The 19,484-nt window shown below is 35.2% G+C and overlaps 1 protein-coding gene across 3 annotated transcripts in view; it reads left to right on the plus strand.

Moving 5' to 3' along the window:
- Nucleotides 1-19,484, plus strand: part of LOC142986077 (adenylate cyclase type 6) — a 303,314-nt gene that overhangs the window by 128,483 nt on the left and 155,347 nt on the right. For all 3 annotated transcript variants that reach the window (XM_076134270.1, XM_076134271.1, XM_076134272.1), the window contains one exon: nt 6,631-6,825. In XM_076134270.1, the coding sequence (XP_075990385.1) occupies nt 6,631-6,825 (195 nt within the window). The remainder of the gene's footprint in view (nt 1-6,630; nt 6,826-19,484) is intronic.

Consider the following 19,484-nt stretch of genomic DNA (forward strand, 5'->3'; position numbering starts at 1 on the left):
TAAGATTTCATATTATAATGTTGCTATATTCAATGAAATTAACGTGTAGTTTTTTATGAATGGTTTAGAGTGAAGTAAAGTGATTTTAATAAACTATTCAACAATACAAATATTACAAAAATTTGGTCTTGTTTTGTTTCATGATGAATTCGTGTGGCTTCTGAAAAAATGTTAATGCCTTTTACAGCGCCTACGGTTTCAGCACTTTGAGGAAAAAAAGAACTAGTTCGGGTATTAACAAAATCGGCGCTAAAATTAAAAAGCTTTTCTTCTGAATTCGAGTACACATGGGATTTTGCAAATTAAAATATAAAGTAAAACACATGTCATATTTTTTTTATACACGTACGTCGTACATAATAAGTACATTGACACTGAAAATAAAGCTTTACTAAGATTTTCTTCTCACTATATAGAAAGGATCGTAGCAAGTGGCGTTCTCTGGTGTCTGCCTTTGTCTATGGGAAGGAGGGCTGATATTATGTACATATGTTTGTAGAAAACACGTCTCCTTCGTGGTCCTAAAAGCACAAAATTCTAGTACTAAATACGATTGGATTTTAAACTATTATTTTATCCGATTACATCCAGTTGTTCATAGGAATGAAATACGAGCATACAAAATATATATTTTTGTCAATCATTTGTTTCGTTAAATAGTAGGCAGTAGCTGTGGACATGTGAAATACAAAACTTTCCATTTAAAATGTTCCCTACATTTTTAGTAAAAGCTAATGAGTGCTGAATATATTGTTCACATTTTACAATTTTATATATTGTGATGCCTTTTAAACGGCCTCGTTGCATTTTTAACAAAAGATTTTTCCTCTCACAAAAGGCACGTACGCGAGCAATTACTATTGTATTTTATAAAAAAATCAGTGTCTTTTTTTAACTGAATATATTTTATTTAATAATGAATGTTTACTTTCATAGGCACATTGTCGTTAAGTTAACTTTATTAGGACTAGATTATGAAGATTGCAAGATGAGTTGGGTCTTCCGTAATTGTCTAAAAATTAGAAGGATATAGAGGTATTATTATTATAGGTTTTTTATCTTATTTTACCTCTGGTAAATGTATAACAAAGGCTATATATTGACCGGCCACGTCGCTAACATCAAAGGAAGTTATTATACAGTAAAATACAAAAAAAATAAATTGTATTTTTAACAATTATTTCTGTTAAGATATATCTGAAGCATTTCCCTATAGAAGAAAATATAGGCCAAAGTAAAATTGGTTGAATTTTTATGAACTTAATAAAAGGCTTTTAAAAATGTTAATGCTATCAGCAACATCTGTTGGCAATTGTATCTGAATTTATTATTTAAAATGAATACGCTTTGCAAATGTAATGTTATTATTATTTCGTGCATTATCATGGCGGAAAATTGGATTCACAGTTGCATTGCGAGCGGAAACAGAGAATTTTACGCTTTTAAAGTTGACAATACATTTTGATCCGCTTTTTTATTTTCTGAAATCAAGTTTGAGAATATGATACTTAATACGTTAATTTGAGTAAATATTAAAAAGATTTTTGTAAAGTCTATGATGATTTTGTCAAATTTCGAGCGACATAGTTTAACTACTTAGTGGATTTCAATTAAACGTAAAAAGAAGTTAAGAACCAAGATAGGTGTGGTACCACCTAACCCATTAAGTTTCTATGATGATATATTTTGTTTTGATGAAGACGTAGGTACGGGTGTTCTGAATTATAATTTGAGTTGAAGAACAACTCAACTCGTACTTATCTGTTACTTAAGTAAATTTATATGTTTGTTTTAAGTATTTTTTTATTCTAGTACTTTTATGGCATCATAATCAGTAGTAATTTCCCGAATTTGTCATGAAAAATTATAAACTACAAATAAAAGGCTCTACTTGTAATTATTATGCTTTGAACGCAATAACAATTAAAAATACACATTCATTTCTGAATATATCAATAATGAAAAACATTAATAATGAATAAATCTGCAAAATTCGAAGCGTATTATTTCAGTTGTCAACCGTTATTCATAGTTTCACGGTCGATGTGACGTTCATTATGATGATAATTACGACACCGGATCATTTCATACAGAGTTTCATACAGTTCCATACATGTATGTATGGTTGTATTGTTAATTAAATGTTTGTGGCATATTTCATACATTTTGAATGGCCTGAATCGTTGGATTGAAAGCTTTGCTTGACATTTATTGTGGTTTCCGCGCTTTGTGTTTGGAGCGAATTGGTTGGACGCGAAGTTGTAGGAAATTCTGTTTCATAATGTTGCTGAAATTAATTATGAATTAATAAATGTGAATACAAATGAGGAACTAATTTTCTGACTTTCTTTTCTCATATACCAATCACAAATATAACTGGAGAACACTATCCTAGGCTTCTTAAGATCTATTGAAAGCCTTTCTGCCATACATACACTAAATAGCGATTTCCTACTAGTACTTATCTATTTCTCGATATTTTTTTTATCAAAGTCTGATCAGCGCCTCTATTGGATTTTGAATGATCTATTTCCTTTCGTTAATTTAAATGTCCAACACGAGAGATTGATGGTTGAAATGCACTACAATAGTAGTTCCTACTGCGCCCGCTAGAGGCACTGATCACATTTTCACAAATTGTTTTCTATAAATAGATTAATGAGCACAAAATCGCCTTTTTTAGTGTATTTGAGGCAGAAAGGCCCTTTAAATTAGACGCCACGACACATAACCACACTAATTACAAAAAGTTATCTAAAAATACTTTTCACCAGTTTATACACTAAGGATTTGGTAGACCTACCTTTGTGGTAGCATACTTCACCTGAGTAATCTAGTCTACGAAGAGCTAAGCCGTGGCGTGTAGTTGAAATATCACCTTGTTTTCACTACTACCTGTTGTGGTAGTTTTACTAATGCGTTGAGACTGTAGCTTAGGCTCTGAGCCTAGAGTTGAAACGTCAACCATTTTGTCATTGATGTCTTGGAGTCACCATTTTAGGTTGCTAGTAGGCTGTCTGTGTGTTCAGAGTAACCGACTTGAAAGAAGCAGGACGTTCTCAATTTTACAGTATGTTTTTAACTGTTTGTTATAACTGGTTAGGTTCGTTTTGATATGACATGTACGAGTAGATATGTATATAAAAGTCTTGCCATGAAGCGAGCTGATTTTTATTATATTTCAGCGAAGATCGTAACTTTAATATGTACTTATGTAATATTAAGTAAATGGTCCACATAATTATAATACCACGTTATTTTAAATAACGTTACCTCTCCCATTTGGGAGGAAACCCCTGCCCTGTGGTACAGTAATGGGTTAAAAAAAAACTAGTTCTATTATTTAGCGACTTAAAGCACTTTTTTGTCAGTTAAAAGACATCCACTGCTGGACCTAGTCCCTGGGCTCTGGGCTGCCCTAATCCACCTGTCTTCAGACACTTACAAGGTCTTCTATCCATCCCGTAAAAGCCTTCGTTTTGTCTTCTACGTTGTAATCTTAAGCCTTCGAAGCATATATTAAAATTGTTATTCTTGAAGGCTTTACCAAATGGAGCGTTGTTATAATAAACTGTATGAAATAATAAAGTGCCTACAGGTACGTCTTGTGATCTGAAAAAATATGATTAGCCTCGTTCTTATACGTGTACCTCTTGATTGAAGGCTTGTACATATATACGTATATGTACTTGTATATACGAGTACATGGGCAGAATAATAATGTATCATATTAACGACATACCTTTGTCTGGAGAAAAACATTATATCAAATACATAAATGTGATATTTGGTGGTGACTGGGCGAGTTTTTAACGATTTTGCTTTTAATGGAATTTTGAGAAATACTTGAGTTTTCCTTAGTAAATTATGAGTGATAAATAGTTAATTATATTGTTCTACTAATAGTAAACGGCAAGTAAGATAAGCTTCTCTTGGCACAGCTAGTACAAACATGAAGAGTCTTGCGTATTTAGTCGAGTGAATCTAGACCAAGTTTATGTATTTAAATGGATGATCCAACTACATTTAATTAACATAATTTTCAGGTGTTTTTGTTAATTGCATAAAATTCAAAAGGCGTAGGCGTAGAGACTCTAAGTAACTAACTACCTTTGCCTAAAAATCTTGTTTTTTTTAAATTGGGACGATGCTACATTTTTTCTTATTTGGCAAAATGAAATTTATAGTGAATAGAAAAATATCCCAACTCGGCTAGTTACAAACCACTATCTAAGTATTTTTCTAAATTTAAATTTTATGAGTCTCTCTCGCTCGCGCTTACTTTATCACATTCCTATAGTCCGCACGTTTGTAATATCCCTATAAGCTGTCACATAAATCAACAACTGACAGTTTGACAATAGATTGACAAAAACGAAGTACTTCACAGCTTAAAATATGTAAAATAGGCGGGTTTAATAAACAAACTACAGGCTCAGTGGTACAGAAGGTTTAATTGAACCGACGTTGACTGATCGGGTCATCTATCATGTGCGAATCTGAATATTGTGAGCTCAACACACACTCCCGGGTGATGACGGGCGGTGCCGGGCGGTGCCGGGCGACGGCGGGTAACGACGAGTGGAGGGTATAGCGGCGATATTAACAATATTTGTTGGTTTATAAAACTGGAGTTCGAGCTGTCAGTGCATGGAATATGATTTATTCTAATATCAAAATTCGTTTAGTTTACATACCTACTTATTCAGTTAAGATGTGATCCAATTTTGATGTTGTTCTAATTTTTTACATGAATTCTTTACTGACTCCTATATTTCGATCCTATGATGATCCATTAACCCTAAGATCAAATACTTTATTGATACAAAATTCAAGCGTCTATGTTTTTATAGTCGTGATAAACAAAGTTTAACTTATGAGACTACATTATATAAATATTTATTTGTGATTATAAACCGCCCACATAGATAATTTTTACGATTCTAAACTCGGCTAAATAATTAAAATCTAAGTAGCAAAAATCATACTTTTATAGACATTTCAACAAGTAAAAAACTTTCGAGAATTACTTATTTACCTACTTATGATGAGTGATGGTATTGAATCCAGTTCGAAGAGTAATAAAAAATGTATTTGTGGCCATCAGTCTGTGTGTATGGTACCTTGTGTATCATTCGGACACAACAGATTGTGACGTAAAAAGTACCTAATTGATTTATTAGGCTAAAGCTTTTTGTCATACTGCGATGATATATATTTATTGATGGGGGATGAAAATGAATAAAAATGTGAAAGGATTGGAAGATATGCGAGCTTAAACAATAAATTGATGATGAAATAATATCCATGAATGGTATAAGTGAACAAAAAGGTTAAGTACTGGTACTTAGGTCAAGTTTTAGATGGGTCACCAATAGTTTTCAATACTTTTTTAAAAGGCATCCTTTATTGATGATTTGTAAAACGTTGAATACTAAAACTTAGAGTAGGTATTAGATGTTTAATTTTTTTTTTATTTATATAGATCTAATTAAATTCAAGACTTAAATTACTATTATATTATGAGTAAGTAAGAGTCATACAGTAAAATATCATAATATAATATAGTAAATTGCTTTGGTAAAAACAAGTTCCTAAACATTTCTGGTTTCGCAGATAAAACGTACAATTTATATTTTAATCACAAACAAAAATTGTAATACTGATTAAAAAAGTTTTACCCAATTTCGGAAAAGAGTTTTTCTTGCGGCGAGAGAATAAAATACCAACTTAGATTAAATAGACTATGAAAGTAAATAAAAATGTCGAAAACATATTCCAAATATTTTCTGTTTATTTTATAGATCAATATGGAAAAGTAAATAGCTGATAATATTATTGGGTATATTTTGTAAACTCGAAAATCACGAAAGCTTATTCAAAAATACCTAATCATGGGTTAATGATGTTTTATCAATTTCAACTTTTTAGTATCGTTCAGCGTAATAAATCTTTGCTCTATCAATCGTATAACGTATTTGTTATCCGAAAATTATATTTAGTTGTGAAACCAGTCCTGAGTTTAGCAGTTAGAGTAAAAAAAAATAACATCGTTTCAAAAGCCTCGTTCATTTATGAAAGTATGATATTTACAGTGCCCGTTGTAAAAACAAACATTATACGATATCGATTTTAACAACAAACAATACATGCAATTACTTTCCTTCAACACCCAGCAACTTTCGCTTTAATAGTGAACGAGTGTGGGAATTAACTTCTGTCACTTGGACACACCTAGACTAGTACACAGTGCGGTTGATCAACGGGAGTATAACGAATGTACAACGTATTTGCATTAACTATCGGTCACTGGGAACTGTGGATGAAGCCTTTCATAGCCTGTTTATTTTATACTAGCTGACCCGCGCAACTTCGCTTGCGTCACATAAGAGAGAGTGGGTCAAAATTTTCCCCGTTTTTGTAACATTCTTCGTTGCTACTCCGTTCCTAATAATTGTAGCGTGATGTTATATAGCCTATAGCCTTCCTCGATAACTGGGCTATCTAACGCTAAAATAATTTTTCAAATCGGACCAGTAGTTCCTGAGATTAGCGCGTTCAAACAAACAAACAAACTCTTCAGCTTTATAATATTAGTATAGATGTCTAACATTTTGTGTTTGCTGCCAGGACGCGTTGCGCGGGCGGCGCTGCGCGTCACTGCGGTCTGCTGCGACGCCGATGCGCGCCGACGAGTCGGGCCGGAGCACGCCGTCGGCCGCGCACCGCGCCTCCCCCTCCCCGGCCGACACCCCCGCTCCCAAGAAGTCCAACTGGGAGGTCATCGAACACTTCTCTTCTAGCAAGAAGAAGAGCCCCACTGCGGTAAGTAAACACCTTCTCTATACTACTTAAATGACACTCAATTTTAGGTAACGCTTTACGCTTTAAAACTTGTACTGTAAAAAATTGACGATAGTCAGATTGACTCAATTTATATACTCTGCTGTAACTGTTTGTTGTTTCGGTTGTGTCAAGTTTTTTCTAATGTTATACTTAGTGGTAAACAAAATTACGAGTGTGAATTGTAACTTAAATTGAGTGTCGCTTTAGTATTTCATTATAAGCTTTTCAGGGCGGACTAAAACGCGGTCGGTTTTTTGTGTGGTTAGTGGTTAACCTAGTCAAAGTTAAAAGTAAGTACTCAGCCGGGATTTATAAAAAAAATTGATTGATCCAGATGTACAATATATTACTATTATTGTAGCTTTTTTGCTCACTGTTAAAGTAAGGATCTACACCAACGCCGTAATAAATCAAAGCTTATAGATAAAATTAACCCCTCTAAATTTCGTATTCCGGTATTTAATAGAAAGTTTATAATGGCAACGATTTTTAATGCACATAGAAACAAAAATCAATAAATAAGCCAAAGTAACTCTTGCCATTCTACCAGCTTCTAAAAAACTATATATAAAGAATATTTTTCTAGCAAAATATAATAATCTGTTTATAAGAAAATAATGAGTGATATTATAATTGCGGCATGTTACGCCTGTGTCCGGGGGCTACGCCGTCGACCTCAGCTTTTTATTTATCCTCTCACAATATGAGCAGACTTCTTTGTACACTTTACAAGCTAATTATGAAGAAATAGTCTTTGTAGAAGTTTACGAATTAGTTTTTATTTAAGAAAAATATTTTCTATTTTATAACTAGAGACATTAGTAGAGCAGGTTAAGCCGTCTTTGTATTAAAAAAGATAACTCCTGCACTATAAATTGCTCTTGTGCCGCGGGGACTTTTACAAACATACAAAACAACGGACACAAATAGTAGCAAATTATATTTCAAGTTGAATATCAAATTAAGTTTCATAACTTATCACCATTATAAGATCGGCTACCCTTATCTTATGGTCTTTAGGGAAGACATAATTGTGTAAAAGTCTGTTGCTTAATTTCGAAAATGATACAGAAATGTGGGAAAAAGGAAAATCAATAAGTTACTGATTAATAGCTCAATACGATTGTGCACTGTTCCATTTATAAGAAAATTCCTCTTCTAGAATAAAATATAAATAAGAAATAAAAGTAGTCTTACGACTTGAGTCTTATTTATAACGCTATTCAAATTGATAGTCTTGATTAAAATCAATACAAACCAGTATTTAAGATTCTAGTCTCTCCAGAAGTAAACTAAACCAATAAATTGTACTTAAATCTTATAAAGTACTTAGTGTAGCATATTATTTGCATTTATTTCTGCCTGATTTTATCCGACGTCGGGCAAGCGCCGCAGTCTCAAGTGGACAATCAGGAGCAAATCGGCTCATTCAGCGTTTAAAAGCGCGGAAACAACTACAATAAGAAGATCGCTTTTTACCGTTATTCTACTTTTTAAGCAGTCTATCCGTTAGAGTAACTGACCCACGGACACATGGGGATGATTCCATAGCTTAATGTCGGCGGCTTAATGTCGGCGGATTGATGTCAGCGGCTTGATGTCAGCGGCTTGATGTCAGCGGCTTGACGTCAGCAGTTTGACGTCGGAGGCTTTTTATTTCAAAATATCATTTTGACGACTTGAACACTACCTTAAAAGATTAGTCGCTTATATCAACTAGCTTATGTGTCGGTAAATTTTACGTGTGGACTGCATTACACGAGTAAAATCAATTCAATACCTTTTTGCATATGAATGCTATTAATCTTATAATTGCCTGTAACGTTAAAAAATAAAGTATTACTTTAAAATTTTGCCGAATAATAAATTATTAAAAATATATTTAGAGACACTCGTAACCGGTACACAATTCACACGTTAAGCTACGCATTGGGGTCAGGATTTTAAAGGGTGGACGCATCGACGCTGAACGTTCTCCTGCGGCGTAAACCAATTTTAAATTCACTCCCGGCTATGAATTAAAATATAAGTCTTTTAGCCATTTTTAAGCAGCATTTTGACACTAGTTTCACTAACTACACAAAAAAAAGTAAAGCAGCACGCAACTCGGTCATCGAGTGTGTTCATATTTGGGAGCTTAACCCAAATATTTGCGATGTATTCCCAAACCTTTCATCTTAATGTATTGAACTAATCCGATTAATATCTCTTAGCCTTTTATCTACAATCAAAAGGAATACGGCTCGATATTGAATGGTAAATACCGTGTTTTGTACATATTTGTTGGACGGGTCTATGGTAGAATAGTAGTGAATGTGACTGTCTATCATGTAGTCCAGGGTTTGACTTCGTGAAAGGGTTTTAGTTAAAGTGCTCACACTATCATTCCCTACGGAAATTGTTAGTTCGGTTCTCACAAGAAAAAAAACATGATAGCTTTTTTTTCCTCTACTATTTGTCCGTTGTTCCCGACACTTACTGAGTAGTCAAAATTAAAAAAAATAACGAGAACCATTTGTCATGGGCACATTTAAATAGATCATGATGGACATATATGTAGGATTAGTGCCTGCCCATTTTCATTTGTTACTTTACCACATAGAATGAAATAATATCGGTCATTGATACACCTCTGTCCGTTTCCCTGGTAAGCAAGCGAGATGATATAAAAAGTGCTAGCATATAAAGTAAGAAAGTATATTTTATACGAGACCTAAGAAAACATTGTGGAAACGTGTCGTTTAGAAAAATATGTGTATTTTACAGACGCGAATACGCGTGTGCTTTCTTTTCTTGTAAAAACATGAGACTTCGGCTGACATCGGCCAATGTCGGGGCACTTCGGACTTTTATGACACACGATACGGTGACGATACGAGATTGGGTTTATGTAGTTTTAAATGATTGATCATTAATCTAATTTGATTGTATTCCTAAGTGGCATAAGGTGTCTGATTCCGGAGATGGGAAAATATGCTATCGGGTTGTTACAATTTGAAATATTCTCAATAATAGTATGTCACATATTAATATGCTTCCAAGATTTTCGAAAAAAAGGTCTTAGCAACTAGTTTTTCATCTGAATCCATTCAGTAGTTTTCATTTAAATTCGACAAACATTCTCACAGATTTTTCCATTTATATTATTAGTAAGTTCTATTTCCCATAACGGTCGTGTCGTCAGTTATAACATTGGTCGTGCTCCTCCGCAGTGCGGTCGCGAACAAAGTGTTGTTATCTTTATCACACGATGACATCCCTTTGTAAGGACGCATTGTAAACGACCTGCTTTTAAAACGACCCCCGTTGCTAGTGGGAGAACGTCGCTTGGGACGTTTTGGAACTGATAGAGCTTGTATGCTATTTACAGTTTAGTGCTAGTCCTACTTCCTACTAATATTATAAATGCGAAAGTGAGTATGTATAGATGTTTGTTACTCTTTCACGCAAATACGACTGAACCGATAGAGATGAAATTTAGTATGCAAATAGCTGAAGATCCAGAATAACACATAGGCTACTTTTATCCCGGAGTTCCCGACGGGTCGGGATTTACACGGGAAGGGTTTCCACGTTGACGAAGACGCGGGCGACCACTAGTACATATATAATACGTAACATCACTTCTCTTAGGGGTAGGCAGAGACCAGAAAACGCCACTGGTTACGATCCTTACAAACTTTCTTCGCCTCATTCACATTTATATATCTAGTGCATTGACTGTCTTACCTAACTCCTGTAAGCTGTGTTAGTTATAAAATGTTTTGTCACTTTCAATCAATTTTGAAACTGTGTGTGAGTGATGAAGACAAAACACTATCAGAGCTTTCACGACGTTTAGTAGTAAGTAATAATACTGTTACATAAAACTAATATTTAGAAGACCTCCCGGTCGTTGACCTTTCAGGATTTTTGTTCTATTAACCAAATATAAAGATAATATTTTCATGTCTACAGCTATTTAATCAAGCCAATTCTACCTACTGTTGAAATAACAACGAAAATAAGAAATCGTATTGAAATTATAATAAAATAAACCTATTTTTCTGAACTAATCAAGAAATAATATGCCCAATAAGACTCATATTTCTTAAAGATAATTTGGTACAATATAAATATATTTGAAATGAATACTTAATGCTGAATATCGTCTTCGTATCTAAGTTGATAGTGTACCGTACCGATGTCAACGTAAATCACAGCCTTTTTCCCATGGGGGTAGGCAGAGACCGCGCGCGATATACAATTTTTTAAACAGATCAAAATCTTTCTGACATTTTTAACAACTTGATCAGTAACCACAAGAAAAAGAACGAAGCAGTTTCACTTTTCACAAATCTGTGGCAGCTGTCTTCAAATTTGTGGAAGCAACAATGATTCTCGTAGCAATAAAAAAAAATTGGCCAAGTGCGAGTCGGTCTCAGGCGCGAAATCATGTCTATTGTATGAGAGACCCCACATACAACAGACATGATTTGAGGTTGTGACAACAGAAATACATAATTTGCGAAACCTTCAACTACCTAACTATCACAATTCATGAAAAATGACGGAAAAGCGCGGTCTTAGTCATAGGCCCTTAGTAATTTTGGCCATCGGGTACGGAACTCTCAAAAAGTGCGATTCAACATCACAATAATATACCAGCATTATAACATCACATCAACAAAGAAAGATGAACGACATCAAACAAACAGTAGTGTAAATCTGTGCGTAGTACCTCTAGTGACGTCATTTGCCTGTCACATGTCATAGTGTCGTGACAAGGGTGGCGCAGATAAGTGCTAGTGTACCGACACTCTGTGACACTGGCTGACACTAGCTGACACCTCGTGACACTTGCGGCTGTGGGAGCACTGCGGCTGGCCTTTTAAGTGTATGGTCCCGGTTTTAGTTGCAAGGTGTATCGTGAGAAAATATTCAGTGTTTGTATGATTAAACGTTATAGTGACGCGTTCACACGTGGTTTCAAAATAAATACCAATCATTATGTCCCGGAAGTAACTGTAAACTGATTCGATTAATTATATTGAATACTTTACTCTCAACATAGCTATAAAGCATATTTGTATAAAAGCACAAAACAACTTGAAAAAGCAAGATATTTCAAGTCGTTAAATTCTCGTCCTCTGTAGTGCGATTCTGTACGGTTGGTACTGTCGAGTACCGAAAATTTTACATTTAGAATGTACTACCAAAATGTTTCCTACGACGCCCGTCAGAGGCGCTGATTAGATTTTCATTCAAAATTTCTCGATGACAGGTTGATTGTCGGTAGTCGATAGTAGTTGTGAATTGAGCTACTGAACGCTTGACCGCCACACACAAAAATCACTCCCCACTTTCAGCAAACGGCTTTAGATGACTGCATAGTTAGAACTCATTTCCAATAAGTTTAAACTAAATCAAAGAGCTAAAACGTTCAATACTACGTCTTAAAACGGCTACAATAGTATCTTACTCGTCGTTCAGTATTCGTACCGCCGTACACGGTGCGCGTACGTGCGGCGCATCGCCTTCCTATATTTTACTCGCTATCTCCCACTGTCCCGCCGAGAGATTTATATCTTTAATGTATTACTGATACTGGAGCTACTCTGCCTATATTACTTTATTTCTACTGAGTTTTTGGAAGGAAAAGACAGGTTTTACAGGTGGGTAGCTTGACTTGACGTACGAAATGATTTAAACTGTGATATGTGAATTTGATCGTATTAACCGATGTTTGAAAGGGTGTTTCTTTAGTAATGTTTCAGAGATTCTATGGTCCACTAGTGAGATGACAGAAAATTATGAAACACGTAGGTTTTTCTATGAAACATGTAAAGGAGACTTAGTTAAAAAACATTTAAGTTACAACTGGCCAATGGCGTTGTTCACTAAATAATGGGAAGTGATATTTAATTCACTGTATCGTTGTCATTTTCTTAGTACCTGATAAATATCTGATATAATATATTTCACAATCAAAAAGTACGAATAAAAAAAATTTCAAAACATAACTATCAAGCTTAAAGCTGCTATATGGAAACTAAAATTGACATACTGCCCATGGAACCCAATCAGAGTATTTGATGCCTAATTGCGTTAATTCGCAAAAACATTCATTATATAAATTAATTTGATGCGCGGTATTAAACCAGTCAATAAAATTGCACAAACCAGCTGGCATAACTCTTTTTGAGCAGTCTCCTTCTTATCGTATGGTTAGTGGTCAACCTAGTGTCAAAGTTGTTCAAGCCGCCCGAAGGCCTTTGACGTGGCTTAACGACTGTTATCTTAATTGACAACAACCGGGACCGACTTTTTACGTGCCCTCCGAAGCACGGAGACGCCCAGTTCAAATACCACTATGCGGTCACCCATCTATGGAATGACCGCGCCAAGGTTTGCTTAACCCACAGATCGTTTTACCGACCGGTGAGCGCAACTGGCTACGGGCGAAACAGTAAACAAATGACAACATATTTAAATACATGGTTCGTGTATTAAATAAGCAGGGGGGTAATTTCGGTGGTGGAAACGTCGCCGGTAACGAGCAGCAAGTACAAACGAGATGAATCATTTGCCCTTTAACGGTCCCAGCCGCCGGCGAAACCTAGTTACAATGTAATCTCTCTAATATTTCTACTAAATACAGCTGTTTATGTAACTAAGTATACATAATATGTAGAGATTTTTTACACTGCCTGTATAAACTGACCCTTTGGTCTGGGTAGTATCTTACTAATCACGAGCTTTCGGCTTCAATTCCCAGGTCAGGCAAGACTAAGTATAGTGTTATTGGACTTATATTGAGGATGCAGCTTGTAGCTTGCTCACTGACCTACGTGGCCCTTATATATGGCTATAACCTCCGCCCTCTACTACATGTAAGTTGCACAATAAGAGGTGAAAAGCCGACGTACGAAGTACATCTCTACCCATACCTTCGGCCGTATCAAGCATGATGTTATAAATGAAAAAAATCTATACTTAATATCATAAAGCTGAAGAGTTTGTTTGTTTGATTGTTTGTTTGTTTGAACGCGCTAATCTCAGGAACTACTGGTCCGATTTGAAAAATTATTTCAGTGTTTGATAGTCCATTTATCGAGGAAGGTTATTGTATATCATCACGCTACTACTAATAGGAACAGAGTACCAGTGAAAAATGTTACAAAAACGGGGAATTTTGATCCATTCTCTCTTATGTGACGCAAGCGAAGTTGCGCTAGTATATAATATTAATCTTTCAAGGCCTTTCAAATCGTGTTAAAATTATCCATTTCTATGTATCGTGACATAACATAATTGTAAAAGTTGGGAATGAATGCTGATTGTAGGACATAGTGCACATTATCTGTATCGATGCTATTACAAGCGAAAAATAATGATTATTTATAAACACGCGAATGAAATACAAGCACGAACGACATGAAAAGCTTCCTAGAACGCACTTTGTCGTACTACTTCATATAAATTAACTTGAGATCAGTGCAAAAATATCAATATTGCGTACATAAAATAATGTCTTTTTCTATGGGGTAAAGCAGAGAACATAGAAGACCCTGTATGTTAAGGTAACTTTCAAAAAACAATCAAAGGCAATTTGCGACAAACAATAATAATATATCTAATTTTGTTAATTATCGAGGGAATTACAAATAATTATGTTTTAGGCATACGCTGTTCATATCTTTGATATCTTGCAAAAAAAGTCAGGTGTATAGTACTCGTAACCGACAGTCTTATATGACAATATGTATGGATGTGAAAGAAGCAAGGAAAATTTGTAAGGATCGTACCAAGTGAACGTTACTTGGTCTCTGCCTACCCCTACGGGAAAACACCCTGTAATTATGAAAATAGTAGTTTAGGCAGTGCTCTTCTATTGACGTCATTGAGTAAATTTTAGAGGCATCAATTAAAACAGTTTTGGTTTATATATAGAAATAGACCTTCCAAGAAATTAAAAGCCTTTCCACGTTCAACTCGTCTCGATTGTTGACAGATCATTCACTTTTATATTTATAGCTAGGTCAGTGCTAAAAATGTTTAGAAACGAACTGGGAATTTTTAGACTAATAGTTGCTTGAAATTTGCACATAATCATAAATATTAGTTCAAAAGACTTCTTCGCTATCTTTAAAAGATTTTCCAGGGTAATTAGTATTCAGTGAAAATACAAGCTATTGAGTATTAATGTACCAAACCTGTTTGTAGCCATTGCGTGAAAGAGCAACACAACAAACATATTACCATCCTAAAAAACTGGATTTATTATATTAGTAAATACAGCATGAGTCTTACTATAACGTACATATAAAACAAACCTATAACTTTGAACAGAAATCATCAACAAATAAAATTCATGACCTTTGAATTCTTTCTCCCCAAGTCCACAAGTTAAACAGTAGAGATTAACGGAGATGCGTAGAGCGTGATTCCTGGGCAGGTACAACCGCCAACTATTACATTCCTCTGGACAAAGGGAGCCATTCCTCCCCTCCTCGCCTCCTTCTGTCCGCCTCTACCTAGAGACGACTCTACCTCTCATTACTACCGGAATGTACAAGCTTTTGTTTGACTCAAAGGGCAGGGTAATGACCCAGTAGGCTGACAGTTTGTAGCAGATTTTACAACATTAGTAAATTATTTAAGTAACTAAAACTTTTTTAAACGATAACCGAGTGGCTAATTAATTAATTTATTACGTTATAGTCAAGTGCTCAAATTTTTGATCGGCAGCAAAGCTTCGAAAATGATTGTGTATTAGAAATATTATCACATGTTCTTGCGTAAATGAAAATCCTCCATTTTGAAGTGTTCTCCAAATAGTGGTTAAAAAGAACGATGCTCCAGACTTTAGTTTTTATTGGACTATTATCAAGCTAGCCTTCATTTCTGAGCATTTCAATCTTAAACGTCGATCACAAGTTATACTTAACAATACGAAGTAAGCATCACAGAATCTAAACTTGTTTTTTTAGGTGATTGTAATGATGCTATTCTTCGGATATCGGACATATCTACTCACTTAAGCTCCTAGCATAGCAAGCTGATATAATGGCTTATGTAGCCATAATTGCTGTCAATCAAAGTCAGCAGCAAACAATTTGCAAACAGAGTCACAAACCTATCCATTCTCGCAATAATTCAGCATGGCGTTTTGTATCGAGTGTAGTCGTAGCCGCTTGTAGAGGTTATCGTAGGCTGTGCCTTTTGCCAACGACTATTGACTTGCGATGCATTGTGATGAGACCCTTGCCTACATGTTGTATGAAGGCTTCAATTATTAAACGTTACGCTACGGTGTTGAACCTTTAGGAATGAGACCTTGAAACAAGTTCCGATTGATTTGTAGTAAAAGCTCTAGTATACTACAAATCAATTGAAACAGAGTTGAGGCCTGCCCGCGTTTTCCCGGTCTAAATTTCCCGGGAAGAATAGTGCCCTATGTGTAAATCCAGGTTATAAACTATCAGTAACTTTTTTCGTGAAACATAAAATTACGCCTTTTTTCTATAGAAGAAGGAAGAGACGCCACTGGATTAGGTAGAACCGCTTTGAAATAGCTAAAAAAAACGAGATTTTTAAATACCCTTACCTCAATTATAAAAAAACAAACACACATAAAATCACGCCTTGCCTTCCTATAGGGGTAGGAATAAATCAAAGAACGCCAAAAAATATATGTTAGCGAATAATAACAATAAATGCAAGGAATAACCACCCAAATAATTTGAAATGGTACAAAAGCACAGGTCTACATTGTGGTCCGTGGCCCTGCTTCAAGCTAATTAAATAGCTGTCGCCCGACGTCACGGCACTCTCGGCCTTCACAAGTGATCTGCGTATTCGTACCCTTATTACCAGCCCTCCAGCCTTCTAGGAAGTGCGTTAAAACATACAATACGTAGGAAGAATAGGCTATCTTTAGTATACGAACAAACAAAAGGTTGTGGTCGGTGCGATGTGTGTTGTAGCTGTTTTGTAACGATCTACGTGCTACTTAATAAAAATATAGTATTAAATAGTAGTATATTTGACCGTAAATATGACTTTGGTGCATGCTTTTCATTTGCTACCAATTTTTTTAAAGGGTCGATGATGTCTTGAGTTTAGTTAACTTAATAAACATTGAGATGATAATCCTATATCGGCTTCTACGCATTTGTGATTGCTAAGTCAGCAAGAACTGTTTAAGTGACGTTATATTGTAACAGTTCTCGAAATAATGTGAAGTCCGCAATACGAAAGGAGGAACAGCGCTTTGGACTTAAGGCCTTATTCTTGTCAGACCGGGATAAACCCATTACCCTGCAGACACAATAACATACGTACTCGATTTACTTAATCTTATTTAACATCAAAATAATATGTTTCTGCAGTTAAAAGTACTTTAGAAAACTCCAAAAAGAGCACAAAAATAAATAAAGCAAAGCAAAACGTACAACATATCGTGAAGTATTGGTTGTGGCACATTTATGTAGCGGTGCGCGACTACTTGAATGTGTCGCGCGCACGAGCGAACACCGCGATGTAGTGGCCAAGTTATTTATTGTCACCATTTTATAACTGGACGAGGATTTTTTTGGCTAGTTTTTTTCTATTTTGTATGTCTATATTTTAGCCCCAGTTTCAGCCCTTCTAAATATGGCTGTTAGCCACTCAGGTTGAATTTTGGCAGTTTAATTTTTATACATTTTATGTCATTTTTCTTCTTCAAGTTTCCTACCCCATTGCAAGTACTACTTTATGGTTATTTTTTAGAAAACATTAATATTTTTGACACAGCGGTTCGGGACTATTTCGTAGCAAAATATCAAAATCTATGAGTAGTTTTAACAAAATTTATATATTTTATCCTAACAGTATTTGCCAACTGATCGCCCGTCACCGCTATTTGATATTTATACAAAAAAAAAATATATTACTCAATATTTCCTATATTTATTTATAAAAATACAAAATTCACCGGAAACTATTCCACCGTTAACACACAACATTTTCACGTTGTACAAACGTTTCCAACTCGTAAAAACGACAATTCAAAAAATATACTGTTACATAAAAATATTGCAGCATTTCCGCTGGCATTCGACGCGTATCCTAAAACTTAGTTAGTCTCACGTAACAGTATTTGGTGCAATGAAAATAGATTAGAATTTCCATGACATGCACCAATTTCACTGAGCACACGTTTGAGAACGATCGACAAAAAGTCAACGACGCAAGTTTAATACGACTCTTTGAGTGCTTTGACACACTTCACATAACATCGGCAAAGGCTTGCGATATGAATGAAAAATACTGAAAATCTCTAATTATTACTGCAAAAATTTGAGTAGAATGCTTTTCTTTTTTGTTTATAATATCGTATTCCTTTAAACCCGAAAGTGTAGGCTGAGGAACATGAGAATGCACATGCATCTCGTAAATTACAATGTTAAAGTAAAAGGCGAGTCTATTGTCGTGTACCGAGCACGTAACCAAACTTCAGCCAACTATTCAGCCTACTACCTACAGGAATGTTCTGAAACCTAATAACACTTTGCCCAACCCGGGAATAGATCTTGAAACATCGTGCTCAGCAGTTGTATTTACTATTCCTCCATTAAAATGGTATAAACAAATGCTTCTAATTTTAGCAAACAGAATGGTATATTTTTAAGCTTGTTATAACTCTAATAGGGGCATAATGGGGCAGTTGAACTGTAATTTCTATAATTGTAACATGTCCAGTTTTATTTTTGCACTAATACGATGCGGCCGTGACTAAATTATTCACAATGTTTCGATAACTTACATAAGACGACACGACTCCGACAAGATTTGTACCGTGTGTAACTGTAGAAAGATAACTTCTATACTTAGTGTAAGGCTGCAACAATACAACATAAAAAAGTTGCCGAACCAAAAACGTATCCTCTTTTTTCTAAGGTCGGTTAGAAGACAACGTAAATTCTCTCATTGCTTCGATTGAGTAGCAAACTTTACGATTTTGAGTACACCCAATAAGTTTTACTTGTCTTCAAATAAAACTGAGCGCAATTCCATAATCTGAAAAACCAGCCAAACTCATTAATTTCAGATCATTTGGTGACACAAAAAAGTTTATTTTCATAACTAAAATATCGTAAAATGCTCTTTCTATAATCCAAATATCGTGTCATCTAAACAGCCGCAACCCCGTTCTGCAAGAAAACTAAACAAATGGCAGTGCACATCGTAGTAGGTTCATGTCAATGTTTTCCGATTGTCAGGCGGCGGGCGGCGGCAAGCCTACTGCAAATTGCACGGCGCTTCGAACGCCTTGATAAAATATTAGTGTTTCAACGTTTAACGGCCCGGAGCTTGCCAATACGATGTATAATGTATTGCTAGCTACAAATGTGGGGTTTCCTTTGCACAAATTGCTGTTGAAACAAAGAAATTAGCCTTTTACGGTTGGTTGTTTAGAAAGTGGTGTTGTCACGCGTGTCGAGAGAGTTGACGATGCGGAATAAGTTTTGTTTGACTTGGATTAAAATGCCGATTTCCGGATTTTATTTGGAGGCCTAGATTTAATTATTTCTTTAAGAAGTAAAAATATCTCGCTGTAAACTTAATTTGATAAAGACAAGGTATATGTCTCCTTCGTTGCTAAAAGCATA

This window comes from Anticarsia gemmatalis, chromosome Z, assembly GCF_050436995.1.
Source record: "Anticarsia gemmatalis isolate Benzon Research Colony breed Stoneville strain chromosome Z, ilAntGemm2 primary, whole genome shotgun sequence".
Lineage (NCBI taxonomy): Eukaryota > Metazoa > Arthropoda > Insecta > Lepidoptera > Erebidae > Anticarsia > Anticarsia gemmatalis.